General features: G+C 44.4%; 2 protein-coding genes and 1 non-coding gene across 9 annotated transcripts in view; 2 read left to right on the forward strand and 1 right to left on the reverse strand.

Annotated features, from left to right (window-relative positions):
• Positions 1-11845, forward strand: part of KIF2C (kinesin family member 2C) — a 56484-nt gene extending 44639 nt beyond the window's left edge. For all 3 annotated transcript variants that reach the window (XM_030573457.1, XM_030573458.1, XM_030573459.1), the window contains 4 exons: positions 5037-5148; positions 7834-7950; positions 8310-8433; positions 11156-11845. In XM_030573457.1, the coding sequence (XP_030429317.1) occupies positions 5037-5148; positions 7834-7950; positions 8310-8433; positions 11156-11235 (433 nt within the window). In that variant the 3' untranslated portion in view covers positions 11236-11845. The remainder of the gene's footprint in view (positions 1-5036; positions 5149-7833; positions 7951-8309; positions 8434-11155) is intronic.
• Positions 11846-13541: 1696 nt separating this feature from the next.
• ARMH1 (armadillo like helical domain containing 1) overlaps positions 13542-15899 on the reverse strand; it is a 32120-nt gene continuing 29762 nt past the window's right edge. For 4 of the 5 annotated variants that reach the window (XM_030572566.1, XM_030572567.1, XM_030572568.1 and 1 more), the window contains 2 exons: positions 14685-14802; positions 13542-14341 (listed from right to left, as the gene is read on the reverse strand). In XM_030572566.1, coding sequence (XP_030428426.1) covers positions 14322-14341; positions 14685-14802 — 138 coding nt within the window. In that variant the 3' untranslated portion in view covers positions 13542-14321. Of the gene's footprint in view, positions 14342-14684; positions 14803-15509; positions 15725-15899 lie in introns of those variants that run through there. The other variant, XM_030572569.1, reaches the window with a different exon arrangement.
• On the forward strand, positions 15491-15654 carry LOC115656959. The gene has a single exon (XR_004001832.1). It is a non-coding gene; the product is annotated as a U1 spliceosomal RNA (small nuclear RNA).

The following is a 15899-nucleotide window of genomic DNA, read 5'->3' on the forward strand; positions in this document are numbered from 1 at the left end:
CATATCCAATGTTGTACCAACTAGCACATCAGGCTATTTTTCAGGGAAAAGCAGTTTGGACAAGACCTGAATTTCTCTGAGGGAAAAAAGCAAACTCTTGGAAAAACCCAAACCTTTTAGGCCTTTTATACTTTGTCGAAAAGAAACAAAAGGACACAAACTCTAGTGTTTCCTTGTTGCAGGTCATCAAAGGCAAACTGCAGAGTGACTATCTAATTTAAAATTGTATTAAATTTATGTACCAGTTGTGTTGGGGTGCTCTTGCAAATAATGCCAAATCTCCTGAATGGTTCCTTTTCCCTACAATGCTGGCTAAAGGGATGTGTAGCCCATAAATCTGTATGGTAACTTGCCAAGCTGTCTGGAGATTTTTAAAGTTGTAATTGTTGGCTAAGGCATTAGGCAGTGTCTAATTTGGTTGGGAGATGTAGCTGGTAGAAGATCAGTAGCTAGTGATTGATCAGATGTGCCATCAACATTAAAGTACTTTGGGTCCTGAATGCTACTGACTTTTAAACAGATACTATCCCACAGACTTATTAGTGTCAATCTGGCAGCACGAATTTAAATATTTACAGCCCTCATTACCATAGTAGGAGTGCCTCACGATCTTAAATATAGTTGTCCTCACAATGCCCCATTCAGGTGGTAGTATTCCCACTTCACGTGGCGGGGGGAAAATGAGGCACAGAGACTGACTTGCCTGTGGCAGAGCAGGGAATTCAACCCAGGTCTTTGTAGTCACAATCTAACCCTAGCCACTGGATTATCTTTCCTCTCTTCCACTCAGTTCAGTGACTTGAGTTCTTATTTCTCTCTAGTCTGAGAAATGTAACAGGACTGCAGTCAGTCTCATAAAATGAGCACTGTACACTCTCTGATTTCAATTGCAATACAGAATATAATATATTTGGAAATGTAGAGAAAAATCCAAAAATATTTCTAATTTAAATTGGTATTCTATTGTTTAACAGTGCGATTAATCATGACCTTTTAAAATCTAATTCATTTGTTTTGTGTTAATCCCTTGAGTTAACTGATTAATTGACAGCATATTCGGAGCCATTGGGAAAGGAATAAATAACAAGACAGAAAATATCATAATACCACTACATAGATCCGTGGTGTGCCCATGCCTCAAGTACTGCATGGAGTTCTGAGCGCCCCATCTCAAAAATGTTCGAATTGGAGAAGGTACAGAGAAGGGCAGTACAAATGATTAGGGGTTTAGGACAGCTTCCATACCAAAAAAGATTAAAAAGGGACTGGTTGGTGAGCTTAGAAAAGAGATGACAACTGAGGGGGAGGATATCATCGAGGACTATGAAATCAGGAATGGTGTGGAGAAAGCGAATAGGAAAATGTCCCTGTTCTCCCCCCCTCCGCCCCTCCCCCCAAGAGTCAAGGGTCACCCAACAAAATTAATAGCAAGTTTAAAGCAAAGAAAAGGAAGTACACCTCTACCCTGATTTAACACTGTCCTCCAGAGCCAAAACATCTTACTGCATTATAGGTAAAACCGTGTTATATTGAACTTGCTTTGATCCGCTGGAGTGCACAGCCTGGCCCCCCCGGAGCACTGCTTTACCGTGTTGTATTCGAATTCGTGTTATATCGGGGTAGAGGTGTACAATGTTGCCAGGGTGTTGTGAAAGCCAAAAGTATAGCTGTGTTCAAAAAAGAACTAGATTCATTCATGGAGGATAAGTCTGTCAGTGGCTATTAGCCAAAATGGTCAGGATTGCAACCTCATGCTCTGGGTGCCCTTAAGACTCTGGCTGCCAGATGCTGGGATCACTTGATAACTGGTCTGTTCTGTTGATTCCCTCTGAAGCATCTGGCACTGGCTGCTGTCAGAAGGTAGGAGAATGGGCTAGATGGATCATTGGTCTGACCCAGCTTGGCCATTCTGCTTCTAAAGTTGGACATTTTTTAATTGGTGGGTCCAAATAACCTGCAACAAGAGGTTTTTTGTTTTTTTTTTTTCGGCGCTTGCTGGTCTGTTATTGAAAAAACTCAACAAGTCTTAGGGCACTGGGGAAGTGCCAGAAATGGCAAAACGTGAATATTGTGCCAATTTTTAAAAGGGTAAATGGGCTGACGTCGGTAACTACAGACCTGTCAGACTGATGAGGTGGCTGATAGGGGAATCTATTTTTAAAGAATTAAAGGCAGGTAATAACTAATGCAAATCAATGTGGGTTTATGGAAAATAGATCCTGTCAAACTCACTTAATTTTTTGAGATTACAGGTTTGATTGGTAAAGGTAATAGTGTTGATGTGATATACTTAGATTTCCATAAGGCTGTTTAAATGTCATGCAGTATCAAGTAAGATTAAAAAAACAGAACAGTACACGTTAAATGGATTAAGAACTAGCTAACTGATGGCTCTCAATGTAATTGTAAATGGGGAATGGTCTTTAAGCAGGTGTGTTTCCAGCAGGGTCAAACAGGTACCCGTTCTTGGTTCTATGCCATTTTAACATTTTTATCAATGACCTGGAAGAAAAAATAAAATCACTGAATGTTTGCAGATGACCCAAAAATTGGGAAAGTGGTAAATAATGAAGAGAACAAATTACTAATTCAGAACGATCAGAATCGCTTAGTTAACTGGGCACAAGCAAACAATATGCATTTTTAATATGGCTAAATGTTAATGTATAAATCTTGGAACAAAGAATGTAGGCCATACTTACAGGATGTGGGTGACTCTCTACTGGGAAGCAGTGATCCTGAAAAAGATTTGGGGGTCATGATGGGTAATCAGCCGAACCTGACGTCCTAAGGTGACACTGGCCAAAATTGCTAATGGGATGTTGAGATGCATAAACCGGAATCAGATAAGAACAGAGAGGTTTATTTTACTTCTGTATGTGGCACTGGTGTGACCACTGCTGGAATATTGTGTCCAGTTTCTGATGTTTTTTTAATTGGTGAGAATAATTAATTAACCATTGGAATGATTTACCAAGGGCTGTGGTGGATTTCTCCATCACTGACTAACTTTAAATTAAAATTGGAACTTTTTTTTTTTAATCTGCTCTAGGGATTACTTTGAGGAAGTTTTATGGCCTGTGTTATACAGGAGGTCAGACTAGATGATCAGAATGGTCTCTTCTGGCCTTGGAATCTGGGGGTGAGGGGAGAAATCCCACTGATGCAGAACTTGTCACTTTTGGATGATGCCTGATGTTAAAGATCAGGCACCTGCCCTCCACAGGTTTCTATATCTCTGCAGCAACTTTCCCCAGTATCCCCTGAAAGGCCATTTAATTATCAAACGTTATGAAGGGAGCTGTCTCTGGTTCATGGATGTAGATCTGTAATCATTTTCTGAGGTGTTAAATAGGATTTTCTTTTGTCTTGGATCATCTCTTTGGGTAGATTGTGACTATTGCTAATCTTTACGTGTTCCTACATACTTCCAAATCTGATGTTCCACTTTCGGATCACTGATCGTGATACTTGCTTTTCCCAGTCTCTAAATTCCTGTGTTTCATATACATGTGTTGGGAGGTGATGGTAACAGCTGCGGCTGCTGAGCTGGAATCCTCTTTCACACTGACCTGACTTGGGCCTGGTCTACACTACAGAGTTAGGTCGCTGTAAGCTGCCTTACACTGACCTCATTACATCAGTGTCAACGCTACAGCCTTGCTCCGACCGATGTAAGTGCCCAGCTACACTGACGTAATAACTCTACCTCCACGAACGGCGTAGGGCTTGTATCCCTGTAGTCAGGATGATCCAGTGTCTGGTTTACAGCAGCCCATGTCAGTTTCACAGCTCTGCTCTGCTGCCGGGGCTCACAGCTGGAGCCACGAAATTGACAAGAAAGGCTGGTGGACTCCCTACTGTGAACCCTATGCTGTGCTCACAACTCGGGCTGTCACCCTGAACTGGGTAGGGGGCTCCAGCTGGAGTCTGGCTATTGCCTGGGCTCTCAGCCCCCCTTCCTCCCCCTGCCCGTTCTTAAGTCAATGCAAGCGCTCCTAGTGAGGACGCATACCATCAACAGAAGGAGGATAGTGTGGACATGAAAAACTGCAGTAATTACTGCAGTGGCTGTATGTTAAGTTGACTTAAGTTTGTAGTGTAGACATTCCCTTAGTCCAATTTCCTTATGCCAACGCCATTCAAACAACTTCTAGGTGTAACACTGGAGAAAGGTGTTAGTGCGGTGACCATCTAGTGCCTGCTGTGTGCCCAGCTGCGTACCGAGGTGGGGAGGGGAGTGCAATATATGAAATATACCATGGCAGGTTTAATTGCCATAAGTGGCTTTAAAGCTCTTTTTAAGGAAATAGCTCCATGCAGTCACTATCCAGATCTAGGTGAGAGAAGTGGAGTTAGGATGCCTTTCAGCCTTCTGGCTCGGAGCCATAACATTTGAATAAATGGTTCCAATAATCACAAGTGTCCCTTGCTCAGATCATTCATGGTTATGGGGAAAAGGAGCTGGTGGGTTGATTTGGTGACCATCTCCGCTTCCAGGTAGATTACAGCTAATTTTAGTACTGAGTAGTCAAGTCACAGCTTCTGTCTAAAAGCAGCTCATAAAGCAAATGTTTAAGCAGTCTTTGAGGTTAGCGGACCTCAATGCTAAAGTCCTAGTTGGTAATGAAACGTCAGTTTGGTGTCGACCTGTGAGAAGTTCACCTCCAGGTAAAGCTCAACTGACAGTTTTCAGTGTTGCTGACCACCTTGGCAGTTCGTCTCTGATAGAAATGGTGGCTTGATTAGATGCAAGTCCTAGAAGCCAGGTAGACCTACACTGATGAGGCACCTTGGGAGAAGCACCTCCCAATTGTTAAGGAATTTAACCTCCCCGCACCCCAAGAGGGTGTACACTACCTGTGTGTCTGCTGTATGGGGAGAACATTCAGGGCTGTCAATATGGCATCTGTCTCAGAACTGAACACTGGCTTGGAGAAGTCTGGAAGTAGCAATAGCTATTCAAGGTGACCCGTACCAAGTAACCATTTGGGGCAAAGCAGACTTTGTCATAACGCAGTCTTCCTCCTGTCCAGAGTGAAAGAGCTCAGTCCTTACAATGGTGGGAGTGGTGAGATGCAGAATTGTATGGAAACAGAGAACGAGGAACTGGATACCAGTGAAGAAGAGTCAAGTCTTCAGCATGACGTATGTTGATAAATTGTATAGTTAATGGCTTTCCCACACTTCGGTTTGTTATGAAATATACTTCAGAGACCAAATAACCAGTGCTAGGTACGTACTATGCTACAAAATGCTAGTAATGCACATTTTAAAGCAATAACTAGATGCTTTTGCAATTCTGCATCAAGAGAATAAATAGGTATATTTGTGCTAAAAATTGGAAAAATAAAAACAAACCATAGATTGTAGTAAATGATTTGGTCTCTTACACTATAAATAAATTAAGTTAATCTGTGAAAGTTTTGTTTTTTGTTTTTTTTTTTTTTTTTAGTAACCCAAATTTAATCACGGGGGCATCACATAGAATCATAGATTCTAGGGTCAGAAGGGACCAATGTGATCATCTAGTCCGACCCTCTGCACAAAGCAGGCCACAGAACCCTACCTATCCACTTCTATAACAAACCCCTAACCTATGCCTGAGTTACTGAAGTCTTCAAATTGTGGTCTGAAGACCTCAAGCTGCAGAGAATCCACCAGCAAGTGATCCATGCCCCATGCTCCTGGGGAAAGTGAAAAACCTCCAGGGCCTCTGCCAATCTGCCCTGGAGAAAAATTCCTTCCCGATCCCAAATATGGCGATCAGCTAAACCCTGAGCATGTGGGCAAGACTCACCAGCCAACACTCAGGAAAGAATTCTCTGCAGTAACTCAGATCCCATCCCATCCCATCCAACATCCCATCACCAACCACTGGCCATACTTATCTGGTGATAATCAAAGATCAATTGCCAAAATTAGGCTCTCCTATCATACTATCCCTTCCATAAATTTATCAAGCTTAATCTTAAAGCCAGATATGTCTTTTGCCCCCACTACTCCCCTTGGAAGGCTGTTCCAGAACTTCACTACTCTAATGGTTAGAAACCTTCGTCTAATTTCAAGTCTAAACTTCCTAGTGTCCAGTTTATACCCATTCGTTCTTGTGTCTACATTGGTACTAAGCTTAAATAATTCCTCTCCCTCCCTAATATTAATCCCTCTGATATATTTATAAAGAGCAAGCATATCCCCCCTCAGCCTTCTTTTGGCTAGACTAAACAAGCCAAGCTCTTTGAGCCTCCTTTCATATGACAGGTTTTCCATTCCTCGGATCATCCTAGTAGCCCGTCTCTGAACCTGTTCCAGTTTGAATTCATCCTTCTTAAACATGGGAGACCAGAACTGCACACAGTATTCCAGGTGGGGTCTCACCAGCGCCTTATATAACGGTACTAACACCTCCTTATCTTTGCTGGAAATACCTCGCCTAATGCATCCTAAAACCGCATTAGCTTTTTTAACGGCCATATCACATTGGCGGCTCATAGTCATCCTGTGATCTACCAGTACCCCAAGGTCCTTCTCCTCCTCTGTTGCTTCCAACTGATGCGTCCCCAATCTATATCTAAAGTTCTTATTATTAATCCCTAAGTGCATGACCTTGCACTTTTCACTATTAAATTTCATACTATTACTATTACTCCAGTTTACAAGGTCATCCAGAACTTTCTGTATGATATCCCGGTCCTTCTCCGTGTTAGCAATACCTCCTAGCTTTGTGTCATCCGCGAACTTTATTAGCACATTCCCGCTTTTTGTGCCAAGGTGGGTAATAAAAAGGTTGGTCCCAAAACCGATCCTTGAGGAACTCCACTAGTAACCTCCTTCCAGCCTGACAGTTCACCCTTCAGTATGACCCGTTGTAGTCTCCCCTTTAACCAGTTCCTTATCCACCTTTCAATTCTCATATTGATCCCCATCTTTTCCAATTTGACTAATAATTCCGCATGTGGAACTGTGTCAAATGCCTTACTGAAATCTAGGTAAATTAGGTCTACCGCATTTCCTTTGTCTAAATAGTCTGTCACCTTCTCTAAAAAGGAGATCAGGTTGGTTTGGCACGATCTACCTTTAGTAAAACCCATGTTGTACTTTGTCCCAATTACCATTGACCTCAATGTCCTTAACTACTTTCTCCTTCAAAATTTTTTCCAAGACCTTACATACTACAGATGTCAAACTAACAGGCCTATAGTTACTCGGATCACTCTTTCTCCCTTTCACACAAACAAAAATACCAGAAAAATATCAGTGCACAGCTTAACAACAACAAAAAAATCCTTGGGCATCTAAAGGAAAAAAAGGTGGGTGTTTAGAAATTATAAACTTGTCTGCTGCATGCTAGTTGCCCATATAGGGTAGATTGAAGTGCAATCAACTATAGAGATGTTCTAAAGACTACTAGCCAAGCCAGGTCTACCAGTTATTAAACTGATTTTGCTTAATATACACCCGTGGTTTAAAATTTCCTATTAATATATAGCTAAACTTGATTATTATGTAAAAGCAAATGTCATTATTGTATACTTTGTTAATATAATAGCATCTTATCAAGAATATGCACAAAATCCAATGGATGGGCAAAAATCTATTTTGCAGTCTCTTTCGCACTAAACTTCAAAGTCTAAAATTATTGGTTACATTTCAGAATTATTTAAATTTGCAATATCTGTTTAAAGCAGGGGCCTCACTCACACACATTTTAAGCCTCAGACAGTGAACATAACCCAGCAGCTAGAAGTAACCCCCTTTGGGAACAGAATTTGGAGGCTCAAAGAACAATTTCTCTCTACTTATCAGGGATTTGTTTCTTCCCATGAACACTAGCTCTCGAAGGAGGAGGAAGAGGAGTTGTCTCCCCATATGTCCAGTTTCCGTGAAGCCATGACTCAGATTAGTGAACTGGAGGAGAAGGCTGTAGAAGAACTTAAAGAAATGAGACAGGTATGTTTGAAGATTAAGGTGAGGCCAAGTTGTCTTCTGCATATTGATAGCAACTTGCCATATTTGAGTAAACTGTGTTGGGTGTTCTTAGAACTGGGATTGTGATGCACGTGGGAATTAAATGTTAAAGAATGTTCACCTTTTGCTCATTAGTGACTTATTCTAGCTTTTTCTTTCCCACCCTTAAGGTAAACTGGCTTGTGGTAATGCCTAGCCACTTCAGATGGTTGGGGCTGGCATTGGCAAGGGACTGTCTTCAGAAGCTCCGATCTGCTTAACAGAAGCATAGGATGTGCCATGAAAACATTCCAAATTTGCACAAAGCCAGTTCCTAATCAATGTCACTTTTCTAAATCTAGAAGATGACTGAACTCGATGACCTGTTGGAAATGACAGAGCAACCAGACTATGATCTGGAGACATTTGTGAACAGAGCCAGATGCTTCATAAAGGAAGGATCAAGAAATTTCATCAGCATGGGAGGTAAGCTGGGACTACTTCAGAGCTTGCTGTCAATTCATATCTTTGAAACGCTGTTAGTGGGAATTCCTGTGCCATTTGTAAAGTATTCTGGAATCCTTCTGGATGCAAGTCATCCTCTTCCAATGCCTCCTGTGGTGGGGACAGAGCGGAGGTGATTGTCTAAGCAAATGGTATGTCCTGTTGCCTGTTCTTTCCTAAGCAATATTCTGGCTGGCGTCATCCATTCACTAACTGGTTAGTACAGAAAAATCCTCTCCAAGGGTACAGTGTAACTCGGTGAGCTATGGTACCCAGCAAAGCCTAGCCAAGGATGCTGATGGTATCCTGGCTTGTCTAGGATGTGATCATACGTTTTCCCTTGCCTGAGGGACCAGTGACTGACACTTTCAAGGTATAGGAATGGATGCTGTATACCCCTGGAAAGCTTGGGATCTCTGCCTTCCATTGATGTATATCAGTTATTTTGGTCACTCCCAGGAGAAGGAACATCAGTTTAGACTGGGTCTTAAGTCTGACTTGTAACAGCTGCTGATATGCAGGTTCTAAACATGGCTTGTGGCCATCTACCACCAGGCAATATTTGTAGCCACTGCAGCGAACCATGTCTTGCCAGCACGCAGGGCTGGTGTGCACACTTCCTTTTTTGTAAATCCAGGCCATAGCACTTGCTGTAGGGACTCAGTTCCCCCCTCTATGCGCGAATAACCCAGCTCGCTGGCCCTTCTTCCCAGATCTGTGCAGAATGAATTGCCTTGTACGCTTCTGATACTGTTCTGTACGTGTTCCCTAGGCGCTATCTCAGCTACCTTGATTTGTCCCAGAATGGACAAATAGCAACAGTGATGCAGGCAGGATAACGTGAATGTACACGGTTGGCTGGTTGACACGTGGTAATGTTGAGGAACTATTTACATTTTAGCTGTGTTTCTACCGACCAGACTAATATCAGACTGGCTAAACGGTATTGGAATACTCTTGGCTTTTTGCCCCCACTTCGATGTTAGCTTGGCTTTAATGGTCCCTGTTCAGAAGTACTGGGGACTACACCAAATCCTGAATGCCTTTTGAAGGGCAGAGGCATTAATCTCTGTCCAGGAGCACATGGGAATACTAGCTGCTAAAATCACGAGGGACTTGAAGTGAAATGTTTGGGGAGCAAGATGGTTTCTGTACATAAATATCCTCAATCTGCAACCCTGTGATGTATGGCAGGATCCTGTGAGTCAGCAAGTGGAGCTGATGATTTGGAAGAGGATGACCTACAGCAGCTAAGACCTGCCTCTAGTCTAGCCTCCTCCAGCCCCTGGAGAGGCCAGAGAGGCATGGCGTTCCGCAGGCTGCTTTGTGTGGCACAGGTAGAGGAAGTAATGTTGATTGCAGCTGGGAGATGGGAGCAGAGTGAAGAAGCCCCTCGGGCCAGGCAGGGAGCCCAAGCAGGAGCTGAGGGAGTAGGACATTTCATGGTGCAATCCAGACCAGTGAGGGCTGTCACCACTTGCCCTGCACCCTGGGGTGCCTTGCAGCTGTAGCTTCCACCTGGGTTCCTGCAGGTCACAGCCTGAGTGTCTGTCTGTCTGTCTGTCTGTCTGTAAAGCCTGTCAGCAAACACCAGCCACACTCTGGCTTCCACCAGCCTTGGTTACTATTTGCAGGGTGACCCGACACACTCCTAGTCCCAGATTTCCCCCCAGAAATGTCCTGCACTGTACAGTCCTCTCCTTAACGATACAGCTAGGTCCATCGCCCTCTGCGGGGATCAGTACACAACAGCTTGCCACCTCCAGCGGAGTTACCTAAATGAGTCACTACACTAGATGAACTTTGTTTGGTTCTTTAATCAAGTTTAACTACACACAGAGTGAGTACAAGTAATGAGGCATAAAGATTAGAAATAGTAACAAGGAAAATAAACAGAACCTTCTAAACTTGGTTCACGGTGAAGTTCTTACTATAGGTTTTCAGGACATTGCTGAGCAAACTCCCAGAGCAGCTCTGCTCCTGCAGTCCGTAAGGGAGGCAGGGAGAGATCACCACCTATCTTCCTAGTTCAGTCACCCTTTCAACTGCACTTTCCTGAGAGTGATCCCTGCTCACATCTCTTGCCAGCTGAGAGCAAGGAGACACGGAGTCTGGTGGAGGAGGGAGGCTTCCTGCTGTTTCTTTTCACCTGTGTATATTGAAATGCAGATTTTCTTTATCTGCGTTCTTCTCTTGTTGTCTGAGGACTCTGTTTACCTCCGTTTGCATATTAACTATAAACACGCACCCTTTTGTTTGACAGGCCTCTTGGCCCAGTTAGGTAGACCTGGTCAACCTGAGTTTGAACATGTGCCCATAACATTACATAGCAATAGTACGTGTACACTTCTCACTGGTCAGTGATATCATGGTGGAGGAGTTCAGACAATACCTCACAGCATATCTTGTACAAAGAGGATTACAATAGTGTTTCTGTGGGGGGGTGTGAATACCGCGGTGCATTTCCTTGCAGGCAGGTACAGATAGGAGTCAGGGACTCAAGGGTCTCATCAACCACCCAAGTTCCTGCTGTATTCTTACACCTCCCTGCTCAGATCCTAACTCTTCCTGTCCCCTTCAACATCACAAAACCCAGATTCTAGTCTCTGCACCCAGAACAAATTTGAAATTGAAACAGCCTCAAATGCTGAAGTTGCCATGTGTCCAAGTCAGTCTGCCACCTAACTCCCAAACTTCATTGCAGATGTCGTGGAGTCCCTGGCTCTTGCCATGCAGCTGGAGGAGCAGGCCAGCAAGCAGATGAGTAAGAGGCGGCCTCAGTAAATATACCAAAACCTGATTCACAAACATCATTTTTCTCTTCTCTGTATGTGTCTATCATATGTCAGTGGCTTCTATGTTAACTCGGCCTATTTTAAATGTGATACAATAAAGTATTCTTAAGTCAGGTCTACCTGAAGACGAGAGGTCAGAATAGCAGCCTTTGACCATGCAGGTCCCAGGATCTGTTGGGACTTGGCAGTAACTGTTCTAGAAATGCCCTCCTGACAGTGGGGAGGGGGAAACTTGTAGCTCTTCCTGTCATTAGCTACCTCTTCCCCTCATTTAGTGACAGAATTATCTGCTCTGCTGTAACTAGAGAAACGTGTGTATTCTAGTGTACATCAACTTTTTTTGCTTCTAGATATATTGTGAAATGGTTTAAAAACTGCAACTCTAGCTGCTTTACAAAGGAAATGGACTACACTTAATTGTAAAAATTAAAATAAAGTCTGTATTTTTTTAAGAAGTTTGGCTGGTAGATAAATATTCTTGGATTTATTAACTGACTTGTAGAAAATTTCTTGTCAACAGTCAGTTCTTTAAGATATTCTTTGAAGACCTTCCCTCCAGAACAGACTGGCCTTTATGGCAGAGACTGGCTTTTGGGACTGGTTGGTCATTAAAATCTTTTGAAGTTTGTAATGTTTATATTTAAGTAAAAAAATCAATTAAAGTATCTTGTCTCTTGGTTTTTGGAAGGGGAACAGGGGATAAGTCTTTGGACTAGTGACTCTCCTAAGCAATAGGTCGCTACAGCCTAGAGTGCCTCAAATCCACTTCAGTACTGGGTCAACTGGTTGAAACTATAGTAAAGAACAGATTGTCAGACACATGGATTAACATAATTTGTTGGAAGAGTCAACATGATTTTTCTAAAGGGAAATGCCAATCTACTAGAATTCTTTGAGGGGGTCAACAAGCATGTGGACAAGGGGGGGGCCAGTGGATATAGTGTACTTGGACTTTCAGGAAGCCTTTGACAAGGTCCCTCACCAAAGGCTCTTAAACAAAGTAAGCTGTCATGAGATAAGAGAGAGGGGCCTCTCATGGATCGGTAACTGGTTAAAAGATAGGAAACAAAGGGTAGGAATAAATGGTCAGTCTTCAGCAGGGAGAGAGAGAAATAGTGGTGTCCCCCCAGGGGTCTGTACGGGGCCAGTGGTGTTCAACACATTCATAAATTATCTGGAAAGGGGGTGGGGGGAGAGAATGAAGTGGCAAAATTTTGGAGATGATATAAAACTATTTAAGTCCCAGGCAGACTGCAAAGAGCTACAAAAGGATCTCTCAAAACTGGGTGACTGGGCAAAAGAAAATGGCTGACGAAATTCAATGTGAATTTTTTTTTTTTTTTTTTTGCATTTATCAACACTGGAAAACATAATCCCAACTATACATATAAAATGATGGGGTCTAAATTAGCTGTTACCATTCAAGAAAGATCTTGGAGTCATTGTGAATAGTTCTCTGAAAACATCCACTCAGTGTGCAGCAGCAGTCCTAAAAGCGAACAATGGTGGGAATCATTAAGAAAGGGATAGACAAGACAGCCAATGTCATGTGGGTGTTGGATGAATTTATACTTAGGCAACATCTTGAATACTGCGTGCAGATGTGGCTGTCCCATCTCAAAAAAAGATGTATTGGGATTCAAAACGGTTTAGAAAAGGGCAGCAAAAATGATTGGGGTATGGAACTGCTGCTGTATGAGGAGAGATTAATAAGACTGGGATGTTTCAGCTTGGAAAAGAGAAGACTAAGGTGGGATATGATAGAGGTCTATAAAATGATGACTGGTGTGGAGAAAGTAAATAAGGAAGTGTTGTTGTTTACTCCTTCTCATAACACAACTAGGGCTCACCCAATGAAATTAACAGGCAGCAGGTTTAAAACAACCAAAAGGAAGGATTTCTTCACACAAACTCAGTCAACCTGTGGAACCTCTTGCCAGAGGATGTTGTTGTGAAGGCCAAGACTATAACAGGGTTCCAAAAAGAGCTAGATAAGTTCCTAAGGATAGGTCCATCAATGGCTGTTAGCCAGGATGGGCAGGAACGGTGTCTCTAGCCTCTGTTTGCCAGAAGCTGGGAATAGTTGACAGGCAACGGATCACTTGATTACCTACAGGCCACAGGTAGTACCCTCTGTTTGCAGCATTACATTTCAACATAGAAAACATGTGGATTACACTAAACTAAATGCATAGAAATTACTAGGGGATTAGTTAATATTTTAAATCCTTCATTTGGAAACAAAGAAAATGGCATTTGAAAATGTCTCTGAAAGTTATTTTCAACAAGCCTTTATTATACAAACATTGAATTGGCAAGTAACTCATGCTGATAAACATATTGAACCAAACAGCAGGATTAATATCTGTGACAAAATGTACCCTACTGGAAAAATAGCCTCACCAACATAATGGGAGCCCAAAGCATTTCTAGGCTTAATTTGATGGTTTCACAAAGAGCAAAAAATAATCCCTCACTTTACATGAAATTTTTTAAATAAATCTAAATAATTTAAAAAGCTTTGAGTTTAAGAAAGACACTTCCAGTTTCTCTTGGAATGTATAACAATTTGACACTGATCCTGGGCGCATGGCTGGGACCCGGGTCGGGGCTGCTTGGCTCCACACCTAGGGCAGGTGGAGGGTCCCCTGTGGCTCTCCACAGCTGCCCACCCACCTCTTTCTCCTACTGCCCAGGCTGTGGCTCCGAGCCACCCCCACCAGCCATAGCTGGGTCAAGGAGAGCAACGCTGGTAGCTGTGAGGAGCCGTGGCAGACCCTCTACCTGCCCTGGGGGAAGGGCCCAAGCAGGCCCTGGCCTGTGTCCCTGCCCCCCATCCTCCTGTCCCAGCCCCCGACCCAGGGCAGGTAGAGGATCCGTGCTGCAGTTCCTCAGCTGCTCACCCAGCTCTTACCATCAGAGCGCTGCTATCTGCAGAAATGGTCCAAAGATGCGGCTATCAAGCGGATTTGCAGGGCTCTAGAGACGGGCATGGCCTGAGAGGGAGGCAGAGGGCGTGGAAAAGGGGAAAGAGGCAGGGCAGAGGAGCTGACCTCATTCCATTGTTTGAAGTTTTCATTCTGTGCTTCCTTCCCCTGGAAGAACAAAGCAGAGCCCTGAATCGCAGAGGAGCAGTGACACCAAGGAGATCTGGCTGCCCCTGCTGTTAATGCTAGGCAGGGTTGTATGGGGAACCCTCTAGCATCCAGACTCTTACATGGGACACCACCTTAGCTCCATGCAGGGACCTGGGATTCACCCTCTGCTCTGGCCTCTTGCTCCCTGGGCTGGCCTCGATTGGAGGCTCGATTCTCCTCTCCCATCCACTGGGGTATCCCCACTGACTTAGAAGGGCTGACTCTTGATTTACACCTGTCTAAGCAAGAGGAAAATTGGGCCCTGGTATCTGAGTCTCGCTTTTCATGACCCCCTACACACCTTCCATGGGCAGCATCCCTTCTGGGCTTGCTAAACTTCCTGGGATGTTCACTTGATTCGATGCCAGAATATCAACCTGTACTGCATCCATGTTCATGTACAAGGTCTTGGCATCTCTCTAGGGGAACCAGCAAAAAGGCAAGAGGTTAGCAGCTTATAGGGACCTGAGGAGCCAGCAAGGGCACGAGAAGGGCCAGCCAGAGGAGGAAGGGTCCTGACAAGCCCCCTCAGATGGGCAGTCTTGGCAATGAGAAGGCAGTGGAGTCCCGGCAAAGTTTCCTTTTGCCAGTCTCCACACGTCATTGCACTGAGCATAGCCCTCAGCCCAGGGGCTGGCTGGTATGACTGATTCCTGAGCAGAGAAACCAGTGACGGGACTGGGAGCATGCTGGATAATACCAATATGGAGGTGATGTGTGGCAGGGGTGGGTCTGAGGGATTTGGAGTATGGGAGGGGGCTCAGGGCTGGGGCAGAGGTTTGGGGTGCAGGCTCTGGAATGAGACTGGGGATGAGGGGTTCAGAGTGTGGGAGGGGGCTCAGGGCTGGGGCAGAGGCTTGGGGTGAGGGCTGGGGCTGAGTAGTTTGGGATGCCATGGGGAGAGAGGACTCCTCCTAGCCCTCTCTCACTGCAGCAGCCCGAGGCTGGGGGAGAGGTGTCTCTCCCCACTGTGCCTCTGTGCTGCACAGCTTAGAGGGAACTTAGCTCTCCACTGCTGCAAGGCAGAGGCTGTTGACATGAGAACAGTTTAAGGGCTAATTCCCTGGTGAGCGGTTGGCTGTCAGGGCAGGCCTGCTAATCAGGGTGTAACCTGTGCTCCAGGGGAGATACCATGATCACGAAGGTGGTTTTCCCAGGGTGAGGCTCATCCATTGCACTGCGGGTGTGCTGACCCCTGCGATTTCCCCAAATGCGGGAAACTCGACTGCATAATTTGTGGTGGGGGGGGACTGCGTTCGTGCTCTCCCCGGCGTTCGATTAGGCAAAGGAAGATGAAGCTCAGCAGTCCCAGACTCTCTTCCCTCCATCCCCTCCTGAGCACTGTGCAATCAAACGTACAGAGCCAGACACCCAGATGGGGTAAATCGGCACAGCCCTGCTGAAGTTAACGGAACCAGCTGTTTCTCTTTTTGCCAGCTGAGTTTGCCATCTACCACTTCCCCCAAAAGGAAATAACAGGGAACTGGGAAAGTTTTATTAGGCCCCATTGAGTCCA

This window comes from Gopherus evgoodei, chromosome 8, assembly GCF_007399415.2.
Source record: "Gopherus evgoodei ecotype Sinaloan lineage chromosome 8, rGopEvg1_v1.p, whole genome shotgun sequence".
In the NCBI taxonomy this organism is placed as follows: Eukaryota; Metazoa; Chordata; order Testudines; family Testudinidae; genus Gopherus; species Gopherus evgoodei.